A 21910-nucleotide genomic window follows, 5' to 3' on the forward strand; every position below is an offset into this window, starting at 1 on the left:
GTCTAAAGGAAATTTCACTATACTATTCCTTTTATCTAATTCTCATCTATATGCTGGGTAAGCAAATAATCACTTTACCTGACTTTAGCAACTTGGCAATGAGGAACTTTAGGTTCAAGATTAGTAGAATATAAGCACACAAAAGAAAAACACATTGTAAAATATATTAAAATATATAGCTGGTATGGAAAATCACATTCTTTACAATAAATGATGGGTCAATTGGATAGGCATATAAAAACTGGATACTGACACCTACCTCACACTCTCTATAAAAATCAATTCCAGATGAATAGCAAGTCCAAAAATGAAAGGTAAAACAATCAAGCTTTTAGAAAAAAAAAAAAAAGCATGGAAGAATCATCTCATGACCTTGCAAAAGCAGGCTTTGGGTGTCCCATCCCAAGGTGGGAAAAGGAAGCATCCGCATGGTTGGGAACACTGGCATCAGTGGTCAGAGCTCAAGCAGGTGGGGAGGGTGGCCGTGCATGGGACTGGGTGGTGCATGGTGTCAGAGGCAGGGAGGCCGTGAGGGTCGTCTCCACAGAGAGGAGGTCCAGCCTACAGTGACAGAGCCCAAAGGGGTGAGGAGTGTGTCTAGGTGGAGAGGGAGCCCAGCATAGGGTTCAGGGTCTCAGTGGAGTTGGGAAGGGGCGATACAGAGTACTGGAACCTAAGTGGGATAACGAGGGCATCCACGTGGGGGTGATGGTGAAAGACTGGCATGAGAGCGCATATAAGTAAATATATAAGGGATAATGGAAGTCAACTTTCTCATCTGGAAAGGGAGAAAACTAGAAAGAGCACTGTGATGTTGCATTGGAACTGGAGGCATTGTGAACTCAGGGTTCTCAATATAGATAAATAAACGTGGATGCGAATGTGCACGTGTGCTTGTGTATATGTACATACATACCCAGGCAGACATTCCCTTGCTCTATCTACTAAGATGGCCTGGGAGCAGCTACACCTAGATAGCAACTTAGCACTCACATCCTGGCTTCTAAATACCATTCTCCTCTAAAAGAAACCAAGTCTCCTCGGAGAAATGCCTGATTTCAGGGCTAGGGCAGGGAAAATTCAGGATAAGCCTGAAACATCTGAGTGCGTCAAGCAAATTAAAAAGTGCTCTAGTAATGAAGGAGATGTGTCAAAAGTATGCAGAGGCCAGCTGGAGACACTCGCACTGACCCAATTAGGGAAATTTAAGCAACAATATAAATCATGTCAGCAACAGAAGATAATCCATTCTAACCCACTGAATAAAACAGGCAACTCTGGGTCCATGAGACTCTGAGTAAAGAGACCTGTCATGACAACTACATGTAAAGCAAGATGTTGGACTGGATCCCTTTGCTGTAAAGGACATTATTGGAAGAACTGGTCAAACTTTAGTGGGGTCTGAGGATTAGGTGGCAGTAATGTATCAATGCTAATTTCCAGACTTTAATGGCTGTATTGTACTCATGTTGGAGTGTCCTTACAAGATACACATCAAAGTATTCGGAAGTGACGGGACAACATGTCAACAACTCACTCTTAATGGCTCAGGAGAAAATGAAATATGTACCAGACTATACTTCCAACCTTATTATAAGTTGGTGATCTCATTTCAAAATTTAAAACATAGTGGAGACCAAAAGGGCAAAAACACTGGAGGAACTGAAAGGTATCTCAAGTCCAGTTTTACAATTGAATTAAAGATCTATTCTTTAAAAATGCATAGACCTAAAAAACATATTTGCTGAAAAAGAGCAAGCTGCAGAATAAAACGTAAACTATGATACCATTTATGAAAAACTTTAAAACAAACAAGGGCAATCATCTCTATTACTCATTATAATTAGTATAAAAATATAAGAATGAACTGTAAAATTGTACCCTAAATTCATGACAATGGTTTCTTATGGGAGGAGTGTAGGGAAGAAGGAACAGAAAAGGAAGTGGTGGGGAGTTCCATCCTATATGATTCTTATTTTTCTAAATAAAAATCAAATATGCCAGTATAATTATAACTGTTAATTCTGGGAGATGGAAGCAAAGGGTTAATTATAGCCTTCTTTGCATATTCCATCATTTTAAAATTTCTCAAAAAATAATTTAATAAATAAAACTTAATGAGGACTTTACATTTTATAGGCCATATAAATGTGCATTGACTGAGAAACATAAAATTTTTTATTTTTTGAATTTTGGCAAGTTCATCAGAAAGTGGATGCACAATACAAATTAGACAACACAAACTATCTCTTTAAAATATATACGTGTTCCGGTATTTGAGCTAAAGTAGTTGAATCTTTTTCAACTGAAGTGTCAATTTTTTTTTTTTTTTTTTTTTTTTTTTTTTTCGGTACGCGGGCCTCTCACTGTTGTGGCCTCTCCCGTTGTGGAGCACAGGCTCCGGATGCACAGGCCCAGCGGCCATGGCTCACAGGCCTAGCCGCTCCGCGGCATGTGGGATCCTCCCGGACCGGGGCACGAACCCGTGTCCCCTGCATCAGCAGGCGGACTCTCAACCACTGTGCCACTAGGGAAGCCCAATTGAAGTGTCAATTTTTAAAAAATAAGGACGAATCACAGGAAAAAATGTCAGCACTCTTAATGGAATCTCACCTGAGACTCTGGGGTCTAGAGGTGCCATCACTGGCAGCCTCCTATGTAACTACTGAACCTACTGTAGTAGGACCCTTTACAGCAATCCTGGCCTGTTGTGGAGATAAGTAAACTCATGCTCAGAGACGGCAAGTCACCGAGTCACTATTACCTGCAAAGTTCAGAAATGGAGGGAGTTTCAAGCAGGCTGTGACAACGGTTTTAAGTGGCCATGAGTAATCAGAAAAGACTTCCCTCGACATACATTCACAAATGCAATGAACACCCCCAAAATGATGTGTCCACCATCCACCCGTATTCTGGGGGTTCATGTTCTCTTCTTACACTTCCAGGTTCTCTCTCACCAAAGAACAGGGTCTCCATGTGCAATTGTTGATGTGAGGCCCTAACATGGGGCCTTTTCTGAGGGGATGCCATTCATGTCATAGACACTGTAATTACTGAAGATATTTTTAAAATTTATTGTTTGTTGGCTCCAAAGATGGGCTTTTTATATATTAATTACAATAATTTTCTGACAAATAAATTATTCCTATCCTGAGAATACACATATGTGATTTAGTTTACTAAAGAGAAATGAGTTTGATAATCAAATGATCTTGTTGACCTAACATCTAAAATTAACTGAACTTCTAAGTAAAGAACTGCTTCCCTAACTGATGAACTGATTGGGAAATATCTTAAAATTAGAGTAGGTTCTCTATTGAAATTAGCACACTGGCTAAGTTTGAGTTTTTGATATTATAGCTCTTATCATCTGCTTTTTATATTCTGTGCTAAATGGTGTGGCTAAATCCTCTAATTTAAATCCACAAGTAACTTCTCTGTATACATTTGCCATCATAATCCACAAATATTACATGGCCAAATTAGTTATTATAGAATATTACATACGTTAATTATCAGGTTATTACATATTAAAATATAATGTTACATAAAATAGAATATTTTATAGTAATTTCTTATTTGTTATGGAAATTTCATTAGTATGGAAGTTAACTTACTAAAATGTAATGCTTTTTTATCTACATTCTCCCTTCAAAATACTGCATTTATTCAGAATAGCAATTTAACAGACACATTGATGAAAACTTTCGTAGCTCTTCGGAAAAAATTAACTTTGTCAATATCAATCATCAATGGAGAACCTAAGTTCTCAAAATTACAATTTGTTGAAATTGTCTACAACACCACAAGACTGTCGAATCTTCTAGAGACCATTTCTATAGGCTAAGAAACTACAGCTAAGAAATTACAGCAAGTAAACATTGAACCTCTGATAAAGAATTTCATTTCCATGAAAGCAAGCCACATAATTATTATATAAGTTATGTCATCATGACTTTAAATTCTTTATTGTGACTTAAAATTTGAATTTTCAATTATTTTATATTCTATCACCTGTAACGGCTGTTATCACAAAATAATAATATACGCTCATTTAAAACTTTTACTTAAAGAGCTCCATTTCCTGATGGGCACAGGGATTGACTGCGGCCACGCCAACCAGTCCTCAGTTGAACAAGCCCCAGCTTCCAACTCAACATTCATCTTTTGCAAGCGGTTTGCCCAGGTGCACAGGAAATGAGCATGCTCTACAGATGAAGACCGGCGCCTCTGCTACTGCTGTAATGTGTACATTTCCATACACGGTTATTGAAAGTTCATTATCGGAAACAGGGGTCTTCTTTTAACCACAGCAAACAGACGTCCTTTCACAATAATGGTCTAGGACCGTTCAAATCCCCAAACGCTGAAACTAATTCGACCGATGGGTTGAAACAAGAGGAATAGAACAGAATAAAACAATGAAATGGCGATCAGAAAGGGGGGGGAAGGGAAGTTCCTAGGTGTCTGCGTGTCTCCACACATTCCCCTTTCTCCACACAGCTTGGGTCCAACAGGTGCTGTGTTAAATCAGAGTCTGATCGAGATCAAGTTCTGGGTCAGCAGGGGAGCGGCGGGGGTGGGGCGTGGGGGGTTGATACACCCTAGTGAGACTGTCGCTGGGCCTGGGAGGCACAGCAAAGGTAGCACGCAGCTGTCGCGGGCGCCGCTCCGGCTGGGCGGACGTACTGCACCCCGGCCCCCAGCGCGCACCTTCCTCCTCCCCACCCCCACCCTCGCGCGTGCCCCACTGCCGCTCGCTATGTCCCGGCCACCCCGTTACCAAGCAACGAGCTGCCCAGGCGGGAAGCAACCGAGCCTAGTGACTGGGAGAGGGGAAGGCGGTTGCAAAGGGAGCTTGAGCAGCAGAAATGAGCCCGGGTAAGAGCCGGGTCGGGGGCTGCCCTGGGAGGGGGCTACCGGGAATTGGACGCGTGGTGGGGAGCGCCGCCTCCCCCCGCCTCGGCTCCTTCCCCCGCGGGGCGGGTCCCGTCTGGAGTGTGGATCTCCTAGACGAGCCGCACACCTCCGCCCTCCCCAGGAGGAAAGCACCGCCTGCGTCCCCGCGCCTGCCCTGCTTCCAGCCTTGGAGCAGCACGGCCCGCCGCCGCGGCGTGGCCCCAGCGCGCCCTCCCGTGGCCGCTCTACGCGCCCGCGTCCCGAATCCCCACGCCTCGCCTCCTTTCTCCCAGCAAAACCAAAAGCCGCGTACTGTTGTGTTATAGAAAAGCGTACTGACAAAGAGGAGGGGGTTGACTGCGTTCTCCTTTCAGCACCCAAGATCCTAAATTCCTCTGAGGGGGTAAAGGAAAATAGTGGCAGTGAAACAGGTAAAACCTCCCAGGCCAAGGCTCCGATGGCAGTGATGTTTCTGCCTTTTACTATAGGCAACCAGTACGTTACCTAAGTCCACCGGCCCAACTGGTGTGCTTCCGGTAACTACTCGTAAGATACTAATAATAACTAACACGGGACATTTACTTTGTGCTAGATGTTGTTCTGAGCACTTAAATATGTCAACTCATTTAATCCTCACAACAACCCTATGAAGTAGGTACTACCATTCTCCGCATATTACAAGTGAGGAAACCGAGGCACAGAGAGGTTAACTAACTCCCCAAGGTCACACAGGCAGCAACTGACAGAGCCAGTATTCAGCGGGGTAGCTCCAGCGTCCAGGCCTTAACCTCCATGCTACACTGTACTGCTTCTCTGAATACCAGATAAGAATTGCTGATTTTTTGGACAGTCACTAAAAAGGTACCTACTTTTTTCCAAAAGAAATACTTTTATAGTAAATATTTGTAGACTACAGGATACTGTATAGGGAGGATGTTTGAAGTCATTAAAAAGCTGCAGTTTTCAAGTTCCATATAAACCATGAATAAGATGTGTGGAGGATCTGAGAACACTGAAGCTGGAGTCTCGCTTCCTTGAGAGAAGCTGAAGGAGGCTACACAGCTCTCAGAGGGGCCTGGTGTTCATGTGAGACACCAGGGAAGGAGCAGAGCGCTGTGGGCAGAAGGCAGTATCTAAACTGAGGGGCCACATTGGGATCCTATGGTTACCCATAAGCCACGCGGGACACGTGGGCAATCCAGACGCAGAGGTGCTGCGACAAGTGATGAGCCCGAGACCTGAGGTCAGGTTGGGGTTTGTCCACCTCCATAAACCGGGGACCTTCACAACGGCCTTGTCAAGGGCTCTTAAAAAAAAAGGCTGGAACAGCCACAGCCGGCAGACAAAAGACACAAGGCAACTGGATGCCCAGAGCACCAGGATAAGCCACACCTCAGTAGAGGCCGCAGGGCAGTGCACTGACCTGCCCCCTCTCTGCTCTTCTGCGCCCCGCCCGCCTGCATGAGGCCAGGCAGGCATCCCTGGGCAACAGGAGGGGCGACGGGAAGCCCTGAGTAGGGCAGAAAGCCCTCACAGAGAGTCTAGACACGGAGACAGCTCCATACCAAGAGAGAGTGTTTAAGGTCAGAAGAGACTGAGGGAGCTTCATGTGGCAAGACCGTGTGTTCTCTAATGTGAGTGAGATGGAAGGCTCTGGAGAAAAATGCCAGCGTTCACAGAAAATGAAATTACATACAAAATAGCACATATGCTTGTGTGAGAGTTAAGTCTTTCTTGCTAGAGCGTGGCGGGTGTAAGGGCAGGGACTCAATGGGTGAGACATATTCTAAGCTAGGCGCCACCAAGGATGGCAGGGACTTCCTGCTTACAGCTCAAGGCAAAACTAGGACATGTGACCTTGTGCCCTCCCCACTTTCTGTTCTCTTAGCTACACGTCATGGTCACCAAGTGATCCATTCGCTGGGTACTGACCAACAGAACACTAACATGATTTGCATAAATAATGCCGAATTACAAGGTCGTATATATTTCTCAGGTCTCTGATTTTAAAAGAACAAGGAGTTAGTATATGGCGTGAAGTATATATATGGAGTGTCAGAGGTGGGTGGGGAGTGTGCAATTTTATTTCAAATAGGATGGTAGGAGACCTCACTTAGCAGATGACATCTGAGCAAAGACCTGAAGGAGGTAAAGGAGTAGTCAGTGCAGATTTCCAGGGAAAGAACATTCCAGGCAGAGAGAACAGCAGCTGCAAAGGTCCCTAGGTGGGAGGATGCCTGGCATGCTTGAGGATCAGCTGGTGACGGGAGCAGAATAAGCATGGAGGAGGATAGGAGAAGGGTTCAGAGAGGATACTGGGCTTTGTAATTCCATGTAAGGATGTGCGGTTTTATTCTGAGCAAAATGGGAGGCACTGGAGAATTTGAGCAGTCATCCCTCCCTTCCATCTCTATTAGAAATTTTAAATTTACCAAATCATCATCATATTGATAACACCCTTGCTGCTACAGTAAGAGAGTAAATTTTCCTTGAGCATTTACTGTGTGCCATGCACTGTGTAAGGCTTTACCTACAAACGAGACACTGATCCCTCACAGTGAGCGTGTGGCAAAGCCAGGATTCAAGCTCAGGCAGCCTGGCTCCATAGCTCCCATAACAAAGCCTCGTGCAGATATGCACACTCCCCTGCTCTGTGCCTTACTATTCTCCATAGGATTCACTCCCATCTTACACACAGTATCCTTTGTTCCCCTCACATGGGCAGAGATTTTGCATATTTTGCTCACTGTAGGATCCCTAGCACCTTGGACAGTACTTGATACATAGCAGGTGCTTAAAAATAGTTGTTAGATGAATGAATGAAGGCTTGGGTAGAACAGCTCACAAGGCTTCAATAAAACAGTTACTTCTAGGAGTGAGTGTGAATTGTCACGGCAAAACTCAGTATTTGAACCTGAGGATTAAAAGGCGTTGACTACAGAGTGTCTAACATCCTATATAGAATTGTTACCACGTTGCATTTTTAAAACTCATTTGTTCTCCCTGCTCTATTAGCTACAAGTATGCCCTTAAAACTTTCTCTATACATTGAATATGACATAATCTTCTGCAGACTTCAGAATAAATTCCTTATATCTTTACCTTAATGACCTCAAAAGTCATCCTGCTGATAACTATCTTGTTTTTAAATTTTGACACTTAAATATGAAACAGCTAGAGAACTTAAGGTGAATATAATCTGAATAATATTTCTTGCAATCTGAATAGAGTATAAGCTTCTTCAGGGCTGGCACCATATCCTCTACTTAGTCTAAATACTTCCCAATATAGTACATTTAGCAAGGACTTAATAAATGGTGACCTGTGACTGTGTTCCCTCTCCTGTGCTTCACTGATAATTTCCCTTCCAATTCTAGAATCACATAATCCTATGTGCTTCTTTAAGTACTGATGAATTTTAAAATTATCTCCCCTTTGGGAATAAGTAGTAGCCAATGTCTCTGAAACTCATAAGAAAAACAAAAAGTTATTTTCGTAGCTTTTAAAAATAGATGAATCCAACTCTCTGCCTACTCTATCTTCACTGAATCATATGAACTTTGCTGGAGAAAAACACTCACTTCTGAGTCATACCATGGATCTCAATGCTATTTGGAAAAGTTAATTTATTTCCCCAGTAAATGCTTTTGCAAGTCCTGTCCAAGATAACTATTCCACTCTTCTGGTTTCCTCAAATCTCCAACACCTCTCACCGCTACCTCCCAACGTGTAACATGGCCTCAAACTATATGAAAAAAATAGAAGCAATCAGACCCCAAATCCCTAAGCTTCAACCTTAAACTCTGCTAACCTACCGCCTGTGTTCCATATTCTCTGCTGCCCCCCACTTCAGTGGAAGGACTGTCCCTGCTCAACCACAGGTCATTTCCTCCAGATCATACCTCTCCTGTAATTCTCAATACTCAACTTTGGCGATCAGCCTTCCTCATTCTCCAGAATTATTCTTCTCCTCCATTTCCACTATATGATTCCCGCAGTAAGCAGGCATATTAGACTCGCTCATGGTTAAAAAAAAGTTCTTCTTAACCTTCACATCTCTTCCAAAAACCCCTATCCCCACCAGCACCTTATCCCCTGCCACAGTAAAACCAGAAAGCGTTGCCCACGAACCTTCACGTTCCATCTCCCCTCGAGCCACTTCATCTGGGGTTCTGAGCTGCTCACTGCACAGAAAGTGCCCCTGTCTAGGCCAGCAGCAGGGTCCATATTTCCCAATACAGTGCTCATAGCCACTCCCCTGACCCAGAGCCTGACTACCCAACTGCCTGTTGACATCTCCACTTTGATGTCCAACGGAAAACTTTAACAGACCTAAACGAGTTTTCCCTAAAATACGTTCCTCCCCCACTCTTTTCCATTTCAGTAAATGGCATCATCATTCGTCCACCTGCTCTCACTAAAAACCAGGAGTCACCTTTCCTTCCTCGACACTGGCCACATCTAATCCTCCAGCAATGCTTCATGTCAAAAACGTATTTTGAATCCACCTATTTTTCTCCATTTCCCGCACTGCCATTCTAGTCCAAGGTACCTTTGTCTCTCCCTTGGATTATTCCAATAGTCCTGCAACTGCTACCTTCTAATCCATTATCATGCAGGAGAGTGTCCTATAATGTTTTTAGTCAAATCAAATCATTCTCGTGATCGAAACCCCCCAAAGCTTCTCATTTCTCTTAAAATAAAAGCCAAACCCCTCAGGATGGCCTGCCAGATTCTCTCTAACCTCACCCCCATCTCCCCCTGAACTCTTAGCACACTGTGCTCCCATCTGCTCAGGAAGCTGCATCCACATGGGCTTTCTTTCTGTTCCAAACACAGGTAACACGTGCTCTGCTTCAGGACCTTGCGGTTTCCTCTGCTCTGAATCTCTTCCTACAGATGTCCACACGGCTGGCCCCTTCTTATCACGTAGCAGTCTTGGCTGAAGCCACAAAATACCAGATAGGCCTTTTCTAACCGCCCTCCCCAATGCTGTCCTCACCCCCCCTCACTGTCACAGTAGCCTATTTTCTTTGTGTTATTTATCACTATTTGGAAGTATCTTGTTTATATCTTTGTTTGCTTTTTTTCTGTTTACTTTTTTTAGAAGGTAGGCATAGTGAGAACAGGAGCTCCGGCTGATTTATTCATTGCTTTGTCTATAGTAACTACAGTGGGGCACACCACGTGGTAGACACTCAAAATCTGAACGTGTGATATTATTGAAGGAACGAACCACTTGAACATGAAACAGTATTTAAGGCCAAATCATGAACTTATCAAAATTATTCTAGACTTTCAGGTAGAGACTTTAGAGCCAAAGAAGACCCCAGACCTTCCTCCCCCACTACAAAAGGACATGAACAAACACCAGCAAAAACTTCACCAGCAGTACCTGGAGAAGGAAGGGGGCACCCCCTCAGGACATAAAATTGGAGAGTGGAGGCCAAAGACAAAAACAGATGATTCTGGCAAGGCTATCCATAGCATGGCTCGTAACTCCCTCTGACTTTCAGAGGCGATAAAGAAAGCCAGAATCCTGAAGATAACTCATTAATGCACCCCTGCCCAGCCCCCACACATGGTCCATCCCTGCCCTGTGATGAAGGCGGGATTCTTCAACTGGCCAAATGGCTCCAGGCTCTGAACCACAGCAGCTCTCTCAGTGATGAGGGCCACACTGGGACTGGGTGGAAGGAAGTACACTTTGCAACCAGATTCTGTAACATCTGGCAGACTGCCATTCCAAAAGAGATGCACTGACTTCTTTAAAAACCTTCTCTTACAGCAGAAATTGTCAGCGTGGGGCAAATTCTAACATAACTCTCATTTCATTCAGGACATGTTTTTTAATTTTTTCAATAAAAATTTACAAAGCAAGTAGCCTAACATTTGGGGAAAAAAAGTAATGTATGTCAGGAAATGTGCAAACGTTATATAGTCTCTCCCCTACTGCAGAACTAAAATCTATTTTCTAGGAAGGAACACATGGATCCTTATAGCACTTTGCTTAACAGCATAACAAAAATTATGTTCTATTAATCCAAACTGTTTTCCATGTTAAGGAAGAAAAACATCACGTGGCTGTTGCATAGGTACTGAGACCTATATACGACTTTGCCAAGGGTCTCCCTTAACATAAGAATTGTTAATTTTTTTTACCAAAAAATATGGTTTATATCCCAGAAACAAACAAAGATATCTGAGTTCCTGAGAGTTCTCAGTTTGGTGTTACAAGTTAAGGGTTTATTATAAAAGTAAAACCACTATTACAACCTTAAGTAGGTGCAGTATTGTAAGTCAGATGAGAATTCTCTCTTAAACTCACTATGCAGCTAGCATCGGGTTTTTCTTAATGTGAACATCAATCGTCTCATAATCTCTTTGCCTCACCATCCAGGAAAGCTAGGAGACTGCTTTCCATTAACATTGTTTAAAAATAACACTTAAGGATTAAATCACATCGTTTTTCAATTTTACTTTTTAGAATACGGCTGCATAACAGAATCAGAAAATCAAATACAACCACACTCAGCACTGAAAGTGAGTATATTTCATTTTCTCAGAAAATCTGTGTAAAGTCTGATCTTTCTCAGAATACTTCCTAAATATATACGGGTTTTCCACAAAAGTCTTCATCAAAATGCACTGGAGAGTGGGCAAGAATGATGAAGAATGCGGGTCACCTGACCCTCACATGATCCTTGTAATAGGCAACTTCAGGGGATTTTTTTTTTTAATTGTAACAAAATGTATGTTCACCTAAAAATGTTCAATTTCATACCTTGTGTAATTTTGTTATAGGCCCTTCAGCATCAGCTGGAATCATTTCAGGCTCTCCGAATACAGACTTTGCAGAATGTTAGCATGGTATGTTTCTTCTAATTTACATAGAAAATATCCAAACTTAGAGCACTGTCACACACTTTTAAACTGATGATCACTATAGCCAACTGATGAGTTGGTATTGAATGTAATAAAGCCACAACCTATTCTAGACACGAAATTGGCAGGAAACTATATTCTGTTATACTTGCATTTGGATATGAGCCCAAAGAAATAACACTCACTGATTTTTTTTTAAAACATGTTTAAAGTGCTACCTATATATAGTCTACAAATAGGGACTCTCATTATAAGTGATAATAAAATCTAAGTCAAACTGACTAAGAGAAAAGTGTACTTTATTAGCTCTAGTAATGCAAACCCTCTGAATAGTTCACTTGGGGATGGCTTCATCCATACGGTCAGGACTCACGTCGTCAGGGAACCAGCCTCACTCCTTATCTTGGTTCTGCTTTTGACAGTAATGTATTCTCAGACTCCATGTGGTAGCAAAAGGGTTGCTAGAAGTTCCGGCCCTTATCCTTCCAGATTCCAGTTAGACAGAGATGAGACCGTGCTTTTCTCTCTTAACAGTGTGTACTGAGTTCTTGGCCTGATTCTGACAACCCCACATGCAGTGCTTGAAGCAATCACTGTTCAGAGGGAGGCAACGCTCTGACTGGTTAGCTCTGGGTCACACGCCCACCCCTTGGAGCTGGAGGAGGGATCTGTATCACCAAAGGCACATGGACTTTATCCAGAAGTAAGGGGTAGTGTTAACAGAAGGACAGGGCATGGATCCTGGGGGTACATAACACAACGCATAGTTGCCAAAGACCCAACATAAACTTCATCCTGATATTCCTGAAGCAACTGCAGGGAAATGGGACGAGAAGATAAAATCCTCCTGAGGCTGACGGAATAGATTCCATTCTGATGACAGAGGTCAAAGACCTCTGATTTATTCAACAATGTAAAAATCAAACATCTAAAATTATTTTAATTCATAAGATTTTATTGTTTTCCTAAATTAAGTCTTTCTGATTTTATAATCATGTAGTAAAGACATCCTTTTCTTAAAGATTCCTTCAATGATAGAGATTACAATAAATTAAATTTAATTTTTAATTTATATGATGGAAAAGAATATGCACAGGAAATGTAAAGGTATCTTTCAAGTATAATATCTATCATCCTTGTGCGTTCATAACTTTATAAGTGTGAAATCAAAGCCTGACATTCTTAATTTCTCTTTTAAAGGTGCAGTCTGAAATCAGTGAAATACTGAACAAAAGTATCATTGAAGTAGAAAACCCACAATTTAGCTCAGAAAAAAATCTAGTATTCAGCACACGCAATGAAAAAGCTTTGGTATGTGTTTCAGTACAAAATCATTCCTACATTTAGGTACTTCAGAAATGTTACTGCAACCAGTTTACCTTCACCTTTACATTCTCCCCTTCTTCACAGGGTGACTGGATTGTCAAAGATGAAAATAAGGAAACTCCTGTCCTGAAAACCCTAAAAGATGTTCGTTTACCTCTGTACTTCTGCAATTTTCTTGTTTCTCTCAGGAGAGCATGTGAGGGGCATTTGACTTAATCCATATACCTAAAGATTCCCAAGTAAACTGAAATACACGGCAGTTTTTCTGTCCACTTTGAGTTTTTCTACTTTTAGGACTGACTTACACCTAGAGTGAGTTCTCTAAAACAGGTCCAAACTAGAGTCACTGTGTCTATACTTATTAGAACTTCACACTTTCTATGTGAAGAGTCACAACCCTAGACCCATTTGAAATGAGGAAGACAAGCTAAGGTTGACAAATAGCCCAGAAGTAGAAATTTTCATTTTCCTTAAACTTCCCTTTGAACTATTGCTTCTCTCTTCCCCACCTATCTATGATGGTCTCTAGAAATGCCGAATTTATATTTCTGGAATTGAGGGATTGGCCCTTCTATCTCACCCCCTAAGGAAGTAAGTGCAATTTCTAAGCAAATTGTGAAGACCAGAGTTACAGATCTCAAAATAACGGTAGATTTTCTGGAGAAAATGAATCATACTTGTCAGCCTCTTTGCTGCAGAAATGGATAAAATGTTCATTCTGGTTGTAGTAAAAGCAATTCCTCCACAAAATATTATCTTAATTTGTTGGTCATGTAGCAAATGATAGTACATTTATAGTGTGATTTTTATTGTTACTAGCCTGTAGAGAATCAAGAAGAAACCCTTTCTATGGAGAAAATTCAGCCTTTTGAGGATCCTAGGACTCTTCATTCCGTAGAAGAAATATTCAGTAGTGACAGTGTTAACAGGCTCTCTCAAGGTATAAATATCCCATGCCAGATACATTTCAAGGACATATTAACTTCGACAGATAATTCAGCTTCAGAAAATTCTGACTTGAAGAATTATAATAACCTTTATAATTTCCTACCTAATGTACCTCAAAACGGGATGTCTCAAGCTGATATGGTAATTCTGGATAAGTCCAGAGTTACTGTGCCTTACCTCAAGCATGGATTTTGTGAAAATTTAGATGATATCTGCCCTTCTATAAAACAAATGAAGGAAGAGCTTCAAAAGTCACATGACAAGGAACTGGCACTTACAAATGAACTGCAAACTTTAAAAGCTGTTCCAAGGAATGGTAACTATGACCTGCCCCCCACTCACAAGGAAAAAATTAACTTTATTAAGGAAGAAAATATTGAAAGTAACTTAAATGAAGATATAAAATCAAAGAGAATTTTGGAATTAGAGGCACTTAGGGAAACAGTGTCAAAATTCCATGTGAATTTTTGTAGGAAATGTAAAAAACTATCTAAGAGTGAAATACACAGGGGGGAAAAGAATGAGAAAAATAATAAAGAAATTCCTATCGCTGACAAGAATACTGCAGATTTAAAACTCCACTCCACAGTTCCAAAACATACACTGGCATTCTGTGACCCAACAAAATATGCAATGAAAGACAAAGAAAGACAACCATTTGCAGTAAAACAAGGATCAATAATATTTGAAAGTGAGAAGACATCCAAAGTCAATTCTGTTACTGAACAGTGTGTAGCAAAAATTCAGTACTTACAGAATTACCTGAAAGAATCTATGCAGATACAGAAAAAAGTACTAAAACTAGAGAATGAAAACCTAACCCTTAAAGCGAAAATTAAACTTCTTGTCTTTACCACACAATCTCTGATACAGAAAATTGAAATGTATGAAAAACAACTTAAGACATTGGCTGAAGAAAAGAACACTATTCAGCCCAAGTTAATTAAAACAGAAGAAGATGGCAAAGAATGTGTTAAAGAATTGAAAGAAATAATTAGTAACTAAATGTTCTCCAAGGACAAAATAAAATCCTAGAGGAAAAAAATAGTCAACTTTCTTTGGAGAAGCAACAAATAATAGAAACATTAGAACAACTAAAAAGTAAGGAACACAAAACTCAAAGTGACATGGCCATTGTCAATAATGAAAATAAACTACTGATCACAGAAATGGAATCAATGAAAACAAATATTCTGTTGATACAAGAGGAAAAAGAAGTATTAGAGGAAAAAACATACCAGCTTCTAAAGGAAAAAGGCTCACTTGAAAATGAACGAAAAGAAAACCAGCTAGAGATAATGCAGCTAAAAGAGAAAGAAAGATTGGCAAAAACTGAACAAGAGACACTTCTTCAAATAATAGAAACAGTTAAAAATGAAAAGCTTAATCTTGAAACAACCTTACAAGAATCTACTGCTGCGAGAGAAATGATGGAAAGAGAAATTGAGGATATTCAAACATACCAATCTACCGCCGAAGAGAATTTTCTGCAAGAAATAAAAAATGCAAAATCAGAAGCAAGTATTTATAAGAATAGTTTGTCAGAAATAGGCAACAAATGTGAGATGTTATCAAAAATGTTAATGAAAATTAAAACTGATAATCAGATTCTAAAAGAAGAACTAAAAAAACATAGTCAATAAAGTATGAAATTTGAAAACAGCATCAGTAGACTTGAGGAAGACAAAATACTTTTAGAAAATTATGTAAGAAGTATAGAGAATGAAAGGGATACCTTGGAATTTGAGATGCGGAATCTTCAAAAAGAATATTTAAATCTAAGTGAAAAAATCTATAATCATCATATTGACCTATCAAAAATGGGTTACATTTCAAGAAGAGAGAAATTCCATTTTGACATCTATGATATTTATGAAGACACCTCTAGTCCTAAAAGTAGGCCTTTAGCCCCTGATTTGAAAGGTATGTATATCATGGTGGATTAGCAGAAATACGTTTAAGATTCTTTTAGCCTATCGGGCATTAGCCAGAGGACAGTAATAAGAAGGTGAGTACAATTCAGTTTTGTAAGATTTGTATCCAATTTATTATATAGTGGAATTATTTAGAGATTTTGCTCTTTTGATAAAATTCATATTATTTTATCATACTACTTCTATACATTGTATATGACCAAAGCAACTTTGGCAGCAAACAGGGATTTTTTTTAATTATTATTTTTCTGCAATACACTTAGAAGTCCAACCTTCTAAAAAATTCTTCTTTTTTTCCAGGAATTCCAAGTAAACCGTATCAATTGCTTCCATCCAAACCATGTAAATAAATTTCTGAAATAGTGTTTCAAAATCCTTTGTCCAAGTACTTTTTTCAACAAAAAATTTTAAATTCACTTTTACATGGGATTACAATTACCTTATAATTGATTAGACTAGTTTTTTTAAATTCGATATTGGAATTAGGTATATATTTTTATGTTGTCAAGAACTGTAAACATTCTGAGACTTTATCCAACTTGTAAGCTAATATGTTAGCCTGACAGTTTCATGGGTTCTAGTGGAAGACATAAGACTACTGGGTCAGAGATAAAGGACAGTTTGTTGCTCACAGCAATAGCAGGAGCCAGAGTAACAGCACTTTTGTACGGGCTCTCCAAGCCCCAGTTCCTATAGGCAACATGAAAAGGGTCACACAGTGGTTGCATTACAAGAGAAAACTCTAAGCTAAGGGAACCATTACTTTTCTGAGTGCACTAAGCATGCCTGCCCTTTGCTCTAGATGGAAACATTACCTTTATTATACAGGACAGTTAGAATACCTGCCCTTGCTCCAGCAGAGACACTATCTCTAGCTTCCAAGACTGCTTGTTATACAAATAAACTTACTGAATTTTGTCAAATGTTTTTTCTGCATTTTATTGAGGTGATCCTGTGTTTTCCCCCTTTAATCTGTAAATATGGTGACTACATTGATTAATTTTGAAACATTACACCAACCTTGAGTTGCTGAGATAAACTTCATCAGATATCACGTATTATCCTTTTAACATACTTCTGGATTCAATTTGACAATATTTTGTTAAAGATTTCTGCTTCTATGTTCAGGATATTGGTATCTATATTATTTTCTTTTTATGTCTTTGTCTGATTTTGGTGTCAGGAAAATCCTGGCCTCATAAAATATAAGGTCAGGTTTTCCAAGAGGAAAGTGTTCCCTCCTCCTCTATTTTCTGAAAGGATTAGTGTAGAATTGGTCTTATTGATTATTCCTTTCTAAATACATAATTCACCAGAGAGCCTGGAGTTTTCTAAATGGAAAGGTTTTACACTGCAAAATCAACCCCATTAATAGATATAGAACTATTCAGATTTTCTATTTCTTCTTGAATCAGGTTCGATCATTTGTTGTTCTGAAGAATTTTACATAAGTTCTCAAGTGTTTTGGCATAAAGTTGTTTATAATATTCCTTATTATCTTTTTAATGTCTAGAGGACCTATGATGTCCCATCTTTCACTTCTGACATTGATAATTTGGGGTTCTTGTGATTCTTTGGGCATCTTGGATGTGGATTTATAATTTTTATCACACTTGGAAATTTTTAGCCATTATTTCTTTAAATCTTTTTCTCTCTGCTCCCTTCTGAGATGCAATAACACATATGTTAGACTGTTTGATATTGTCCTAGAGCTCACTGGTATTATTTTCATTTGCTTTTCAGTCTTTTTTCTGTGTTTCACTTTGGATACTTTCTATTACTATATCTTCAAGTTCACTAGTTTTTTCTTTTGCCATGCCTAATTTTCTACTATTCCCACTTACTGAAGTTTTTCATTTCAGTTATCTTATTTTTCATCTCTAGATTTTCCATTTGGTTCTTGTTTATAACTTTCTTTCCAATATGTTCATATTTTCCTTTAAATGCATTAACATAGTTCAAGTAGCTATTTTAATGTCTTTATTTGCTAATTCCATCTTCTCTACTGTCTGGGGGTTTATTTCTATGGACTGATTTTTCTCCCAGTTATGGGTCATATTTTCTGGCTTCCTGGCATATCTAGTATGCCAAAAATCCATCTGGAAGATGGGTTTTTGTGAATTTTACATTGTTGATTGTCCGAATGTTGTTGTTTCCTTTACAGATTGTTGGAATTGGTTGTGTTAGGCATTACATTACTTCTGCTTCAATTTGATGCTTTTGAGGCTTGTTTTTTAAACTTTTATTAGGGTGGGTGTAGAGTAGCCTCTCGTCTACTCTAGATCCTCTGGAACCACCACTGAATGCAGAGAGGTGAGAATGTCCCAGCCTTGAATGGTTCCTGGCCTTCTGTGAGCTGTGGGAACCATGACAGGTCCGTGTTGTTCTTTGTTCTGCCTCATGGAATGTAACCTTACGCATGCCTGTCTTAGATGTCAGCAGGGTTAAGGGGATCCCTATGCAGATTTCTGAACTCTTTTCCTGTGTAGATCTTTCCTCTCTAGAACTCAACCCCACAAATTCGAGCCACTTTAGATTCCTTGGGTTCCAATTTCTGTCTCAATTCAGCAAGGCTACTATACTTTGAGATTCCAAGTCCTCCATCCTCTCCAGTCCAAAAGTGCCTCCAGACAAAAAGCAATTGCAGGGCTCACCTCAATTGTTTCCTTTTCCTCACGGATCACAATCCTGCACTGTCTGTGTCCAGTATCTAAAAAGAGTTGTTATGCATGTTTTGTACAGTTTTTAATTGCCTACAGAAGAAGTGTAAATCTGGTTCCTGATACTCTATCTTGGCTAGAAGCCATTTCTGGGTAGTCAAGTTTGGGAAGTTTGGAAAATCAAGTCCTATGAACAGACAGAACACAGTGTTGACTCTTCTAGGTAGCTGGTATATGTAGGTATGTTCTTCCACCAGATCTCACCCAACTATAAAGAAGATGCCTGTAACTATGAGTATGTGTGTACAGGGCTATTGACCAGAAGAGAACCAGAATTATTCTTTTTGGAGTAATAATGCCAGAACAAGAACCTTACTCTTGTAGTCCCAATTCTCCTTAGGCAGCTCTTTAGAATGTTCAGAGGCAAGATGCTTAGTTTTTCATCTGGGGGTAAAATTCCGGGTTGCCTGAACTGGGAAAGCACTGAGGATGGGAAGGAGGTAGGAGGAAAAAAAGAAACTGACTGAAAAAGTCTTTCCTAAACACACTTTTAATTAAACATTTTTGGCTCTATTCTTACTTCTTTTGTCTACAGAATTTTTTTGAAACCCCTTATTCTCTGATGATCCCCTTATGAGTCATTTTTCTGGACTCATTATTTTACTATTGTGTTATTAGGGTCAGAGGAGAGCCAGCAAATATGTGTGTTCTGCCTGCCAGTTTTAATTGGAAGCCCCAATACATTAGTGTTTTTGATTATGGTATAAATAGCTTTTTAGTATATTTTGGCTTAGAACAAACATCCTCTTTCAAATTTTCATGACATAGTTTCATGTTTTGTCTTCAAAATAAAATTTTAAATTAGCTAGTCAAGTTTTATTGTTTTTATTCTGTAGGGATTTTTATTAAATTGCATTAAATTTATTGATATATTAAAGATAAACAGCAACTTTACAATATTTAGTCTCCCTGGAACATGGTCTATTGCTCCGGCCTCCTTTTTTTTTTTTTTTTTTTTTTTTGCGTTATGCAGGCCTCTCACTGTTTGTGGCCTGTCCCGTTGCAGAGCACAGGCTCCGGACACACAGGCCCAGCGGCCATGGCCCACGGGCCCAGCCGCTCCGCGGCATGTGGGACCCTCCCGGACCGGGGCACGAACCCAAGTCCCCTGCATCGGCAGGCGGACTCTCAACCACTGCGCCACCAGGGAAGCCCTTTTTTTTTGTTTGTTTGTTTTTTGGTTTTTTTTTTGTTTCTTTTCGGCCTCCTTTTATATCTTCATTTTAATCCTAAGTTTCCATAGTTTTTTTCCTATTGTAAATAGAATACTTTTCACATTTCCTAATGGACATATGGGGAAAACTGTCTTTTCTGCAGGTCATTATATACATCTGTTTATTGTACAATTTTATTAGTTCAAATATCTTTCAACAGATTCTTTTTACATTGTAGGTAAATAACTATATATCACCTGCAAGCAATAATATTGTCTTTTTCTAACATTTATTTCCTCTTGGGATTTTTTCCTGTCTTCCTGCATTAATATATTTATATTAATATGTTTTCCAGGGAAGTGTTTGTCTTGTTTATGGCTCAAGCTTAATGTCTGTTATGATTGTGATAGATATCCTTTAGAAAGTAAGGAAGGTTCTTCCTAATTGTCACATCCTAACAGGTTTTAAGTGGAAAGAGTATTTAATTTTATCAAATGGCTTTTTAGCATCTATTAGGGGAACATGTATTTTTTTCATTTTAATATATTAAAGAACTTTATTATAATAATAGATTCACTCATGTCAAGCTATTTTAGCAGTCATAGAATAATAAATCATTTTATGTTCATTTAAAATGTGGATTCCATTGGCTTGTATTTGATTTAGGATTTTTTTAATGAGTTAGAAATATTATTTTCCTATTTATGTTATCCTTGTCCAGTGATGCTATCCTCATAAAATAAATCAAAACTCTTTCATATTTTTCTATGATCAAAACAATTTAAATAACAAAAGATTTCTCTGTTTTGAAGATTTGATAGGATTTAGCTCCTTAAATCTAGACACAGTACCTTTTGGCTACTAAGTTTAACTATTATTTCCATTTTTTCTACCCTTATTGGTCCATTCATGTTTTCAGTTCTTGTTGAATTACTTCTGGTAACATTTCATTTTCAAATGTATTTGACATGGAATTGTACATGTTTTAACCGTTGCTACATCTGTGGTTAAATCTACTCCTTACTCAGAGGATAGTTTGTATTCTCTCTCACCTCTCTTTTTTTTCTAGGTGGGCTTTTTAAAAAACCAATTTTAAGTTTTTCAGATCTGCTTCTCAATTGGTTGTTTTTCTCTCTTTGAATTATTTGATTTTCAATCTCTTTCAAATATTAACATCAGCGTGTAAGCCTGTAAATTTTCCATCTGATTAATTCTTTACCTTTGGTGTTTTTTTTTTTTTTAAACATCTTTATTGGAGTATAATTGCTTTACAATGGTGTGTTAGTTTTCTGCTTTATAACAAAGTGAATCAGTTATACATATACATATGTCCCCATATCTCTTCCCTCTTGCGTCTCCCTCCCTCCCACCCTCCCTATCCCACCCCTCTAGGTGGTCACAAAGCACCGAGCTGATCTCCCTATGCTATGCGGCTGCTTCCCACTAGCTATCTATTTTAGGTTTGGTAGTGTATATATGTCAGTGCCACTCTCTCACTTTGTCCCAGCTTACCCTTCCCCCTCCTCGTATCCTCAAGTCCATTCTCTAGTAGGTCTGTGTCTTTATTCCCGTCTTGCCCCTTGGTTCTTCATGACCATTTTTTTTTTTTTAGATTCCATATATATGTGTTAGCATACGGTATTTGTCTTTCTCTTTCTGACTTACTTCACTCTGTATGACAGACTCTAGGTCCATCCACCTCACTGCAAATAACTCAGTTTCGTTTCTTTTTATGGCTGAGTAATATTCCATTGTATATATGTGCCACATCTTCTTTATCCATTCATCTGTTGATGGACACTTAGGTTACTTCCATGTCCTGGCTATTGTAATTAGAACTGCAATGAACATTTTGGTACATGACACATTTTGAATTATGGTTTTCTCAGGGTATATGCCCAGTAGTGGGATTGCTGGGTCGTATGTAGTTCTATTTTTAGTTTTTTAAGGAACCTCCATACTGTTCTCCATAGTGGCTGTATCAGTTTACATTCCCACCAACAGTGCAAGAGGGTTCCCTTTTCTCCACACCCTCTCCAGCATT

General features: G+C 39.4%; 2 protein-coding genes across 5 annotated transcripts in view; one reads left to right on the forward strand and one right to left on the reverse strand.

Annotated features, from left to right (window-relative positions):
• CFAP96 (cilia and flagella associated protein 96) overlaps positions 1–21910 on the reverse strand; it is a 155847-nt gene that overhangs the window by 116408 nt on the left and 17529 nt on the right. The gene's annotated exons all lie outside the window — the stretch shown is intronic.
• Positions 1049–16513, forward strand: CCDC110 (coiled-coil domain containing 110; the record flags this gene model as incomplete). Its single annotated transcript, XM_079909471.1, is given in 11 exon segments — positions 1049–1156; positions 4098–4241; positions 5042–5330; positions 11387–11442; positions 11704–11769; positions 12985–13095; positions 13195–13254; positions 13930–15058; positions 15061–15698; positions 15702–15981; positions 16293–16513. Coding segments are annotated over 11 exon segments (2931 nt in total). The 3' UTR covers positions 16343–16513.

This window comes from Stenella coeruleoalba, assembly GCF_951394435.1.
Source record: "Stenella coeruleoalba genome assembly, chromosome: 21".
Classification (NCBI taxonomy): Eukaryota; Metazoa; Chordata; class Mammalia; order Artiodactyla; family Delphinidae; genus Stenella; species Stenella coeruleoalba.